Below are 3877 nucleotides of genomic sequence, written 5' to 3'. Positions count from 1 at the left end.
TCCAGAGCCAATAGCTAACTGCGTCAGAAGATGGCAGCAATCTTGTGCCATCAAATAGGCCAAATATGACTGAAGGCTGTTGGAGATGAAAGCCTAACCCTAACTCGTGTAACAAATGGCGGGAACATATTTTAATTTAGCACAGACTTCTTATATAATGCTTATATTTCTCAACAGCTACCAGGTGTTATTGTTAAATAAACACTGAAGCGCGTCTTGCTGTGGTTCAGCATCTCTCCTCTCTTTGCTTGCTCCTCTCATTTGGACAAACGTGATCTAGTGGTAAAGGCACGACGCTGCGCTACGGTGTGGAGATTAAGCCAAACTGCACCAGCAGCAGCATCTGGGAGTGGTGGGTCTTGACAACTAGCAGCGCAGAGCTGTTCAGATGCACCGTGATGTAAATGTATAACAGAAATCCGTCGCAATGTGATGGTTAGATTCTTCAGTGGAGCATCGCTTCTCGTTACCCGCGCCCATGGTGTTTACTGCTACACAATGCAGACGGTGATGCGGCGAGCGGTGGGTGTGCGCTTCTGAAGACCGCCACCGTTGGGGAGAAGAGAAGCTTCATACAAGCAGCAAGTCTCTCAGCCACTGAAGCGGAACCACGCGCTGCGGATAATGTCTTTTTACTCCCTGCCATTTTCCATTCTTTCCCGGTTAAAAGCGACGGAATCAACAGAAAGACCCTGAAAGTTGGATATATATTTCTTCTAATAGTGGCAGTGCCAGAAGAGCCAAGATGAAATTTCCCACTGAGAATCCAAGAAAACCAGGGAACATGAACCCTCCACCAGGTTAGCCCGTCAGTCAGTATGCTGTTTTTGTGAAGGTGCTGGTGTGTTTTATTCATGCTGCACTTTCGCGTTAGATGTCGTTCTGGATTCGGTGAAAGTTGGCGTTCACATCCTCCCATTACTGCAGGTTTTAAAATGAATTGCTGAAGTCAAACTGCTCTTTGTGACCTTTATTTGCTCTGTAAACACTAATTGGTCCAGTATCTCCCACTGGCTTGGCCACTTAACATGCTGACCAGACATTGAATTTCCACAGGAAGCTGCATGCTGAAGTTTACTATGGGCAAACACTGCAGCCGCATCCACCCCGCGGCGTCTTCGGTACTCTGTGGTGTTTATACCTGAGAAATCGTTTAATGGCAGAAAGAGTAATTATGCCCACAGCGGGGCAACGCAGGGACATCTAGCCTGAGGCTGTTAGTCAACAAATGCTCCGGTGTGATGCAGCGGGGAGGTCTGTCGTAACATTACCTCATCCACCCCCGTGGAAATAGCCCCCCAAATCCCGCATGACCGTCACGTTCTCCCACACCGTCAACATGCGCATGTTTATCGAGTGTTTGCAAGCTCTTGATCAGTTCAAAGTCTTTTATATGGCACCCCTCTATTATTTTCAAGTGCTGTTGGCACATCATTAATTGCGGGATTTCTGAAGTGTACACCTGCATGTAAGCTTAACTGTACACACTGCAGCTGACTGATTACATAAATCAAAGCAGCCGTCTCTGCTGGTTTCTACAAGTGTACTAATGTCAGTGAAATGTGTTGCAGCTGTCATGATTCCCTGTGCTACTTTTACATAACACTGTGTCGTGAATAGAAGAAATGCAAAATCCACCTGTTTGGCTTTGCTGGGCTGTTACTCTGAGAGCTCATCACGATCTGTTTTTGTCAACCACAGAAGAAGGTGTGACATTCACTAATATGTTGGGATTTTTTTTTACAGTAACACTTTCAGTGGCGTAGCAAATAATAAACAGCAGTTACTTATATTCAGAGAATGATTGTTTAAAAGAGATATCGATAGAATTTACTCTAAACACTATCCACCAAATCAGAAAGCCTCTAGATCTGAGATGCAGTTGAACAACTGTCAAAACTTGAATTATGATTTTCTGCCCAAGGTCAAGAAGGAACATTCTAGTGCTGCACCCTGTTATTGCTGTGGTTTAATAGCTGACATCCTCTAAATAATTATTTAGTTTGTTCATTCAAAACCTGTAGAGTTCATTATTGCTTCAAGTTCTGTGACTTTGAATAGGCATGAATTTAATCTACTTATTCACTCAGTGTTTTGTTTCTATAACAGAGACAGTGGTGAGAAATTTTATTAGTGTCAGTTAAAAGTGAAAGTAACCTCAGCACCTTAGTGCTTGTTTTATTTAGTCTTCCAAACATCATATTGCTCCCACAGTCCAAAGACATGCAGTTAGTGGGGTTACCTGGTAATTCTAAATTAGCCATAGATGTGAATGCAAACAGACTGGCGAGCAGTCCCGGGTATACCCTGCCTCTCGCCCTGTGGTAGCTGGGATAGGCTCCGCCCACCAACATACTGACAAATAACGATAACAAAGATAAATCCATGATGATCAAATATTTTTTCTTTGGTTTCAAGTAACATGTAAAAAGTATTTTTATAAGCACTTCATAAGCATATAGACTAACAAATTGTACTTCAGTGAATTCCCATTGCATCACTGTTAACTACCACCACTGAGTACCCTGAGGACTTTGTTTGGTCTTTCTGCTTTTCTTCATCTGCAAAATTATTAGCATATGTTTTAAAATCAAACAAACTGTCCTTTCTTTAGCTTATTCCTGCTGATCACCTGTTTTCTATCAGAGCACTTGTCAGTGGAAAACATCACTTCAATCATGCAAATATCACATCATTCTATTTTTCATTTCCCCTTTGTTTCAGTGGAAGTCCAGACCAACCTGGTTTCACCAAAGAAGGTGCAGCCAGGCATGCTTCAGTCCAGCCTAGTACATGCCAGTGTGGCCACTATGCAGAACCCAATGGGCTGCGTTCTGCCAAGGCTCTCCGCCTCCTCCCGTCCGCCGAGCATGGTGGCCAGCATGGAGGCGGTGGCCGATGGCTCAGCTCCCTTCACCATGATGAAGCTGAAAACTGTGCTAGCTGTGTTTGTAGTGGTGGTGACCTACCTGGTGGCGGGGGGTTTGGTGTTCCAAGCGCTTGAGCAACCCTTTGAAAATAACCAGAAGATCACCATCACAGCAGAGAAGGCAGCTTTCCTGCTAAAACACCCCTGTGTGTCCGCAGAAGACTTGGAGGCTATCATCAAGGTAAGAGCAGCTGCTGTTTGATAGATTTGCCTTTCCTCAGTCTTTGACTGGTTTTCCCAGTGGGGACTCAGGTCAACTGAAACCTAAGCGTCACATTGATCTGACGCCATTCGAGCACATACTCTGTCAGGCACCCTGGTGTGGATACAGACCACACTGAATAGTCTGGTACAAATGTGGAGATTGCTCAATGTTTCCAGATATCCTTGAAGAATTTCCTTAATGATGTACTTTATTGAAAGAATATGACTGGGCATGTATGTGTTTGGAAGGAAAGCCTGCTGACTATGGTTAATTCAATAAATTTTTTGAAATTTGAGTGTACTGGCTTTTGGATGTTATTCAGAAAAGAATGGCAAATAATAGTACATAAGATCATTACAAAAAAATTTAAAAGTGGTAAAGTTGGAGTATTTCTTAGTAAATCTGAAAAACATAGACCTCTGTTTATATGTTAACTAGTCATCTTTGTTTAAAGCATAATCTTTTAGGTTTAATATCATATTTGGGAGTGGTTATAAAATGATAAAAAATAATCATTGCAAAATATTTTTTTTCTCAGTAGAAATATGAGAGAGGTCAATGCAAAATTGATAATCTCATTTCATCCATGTTTTGACTGACAACATGAAAGGCTATTAACAAAAGTAAAAGTAACAAAATAGTAAGGTTGGAAAAGGAAGGAAAGAAAGGCTGTTTATTTGATTTGATTTGATTTGATTTGATATACCTTTATTAGTCCCACAAGGGGAAATTTCATAAGGCTG

General features: G+C 42.1%; 1 protein-coding gene across 1 annotated transcript in view; it reads left to right on the top strand.

Moving 5' to 3' along the window:
* The window catches only part of kcnk10a (potassium channel, subfamily K, member 10a), a 30673-nt gene continuing 26796 nt past the window's right edge, over positions 1-3877 (top strand). Inside the window, exons 1-2 of the mRNA XM_005942085.3 lie at positions 1-800; positions 2725-3110. Coding sequence (XP_005942147.1) covers positions 746-800; positions 2725-3110 — 441 coding nt within the window. The 5' untranslated portion in view covers positions 1-745. The remainder of the gene's footprint in view (positions 801-2724; positions 3111-3877) is intronic.

Source organism: Haplochromis burtoni, unplaced genomic scaffold, assembly GCF_018398535.1.
Source record: "Haplochromis burtoni strain Fernald_Lab_line unplaced genomic scaffold, NCSU_Asbu1 Contig_317, whole genome shotgun sequence".
Taxonomy (NCBI): Eukaryota; Metazoa; Chordata; class Actinopteri; order Cichliformes; family Cichlidae; genus Haplochromis; species Haplochromis burtoni.
Note: the sequence above shows the minus strand (reverse complement) of the source record. Positions and strands in the feature narration are given on the sequence as shown.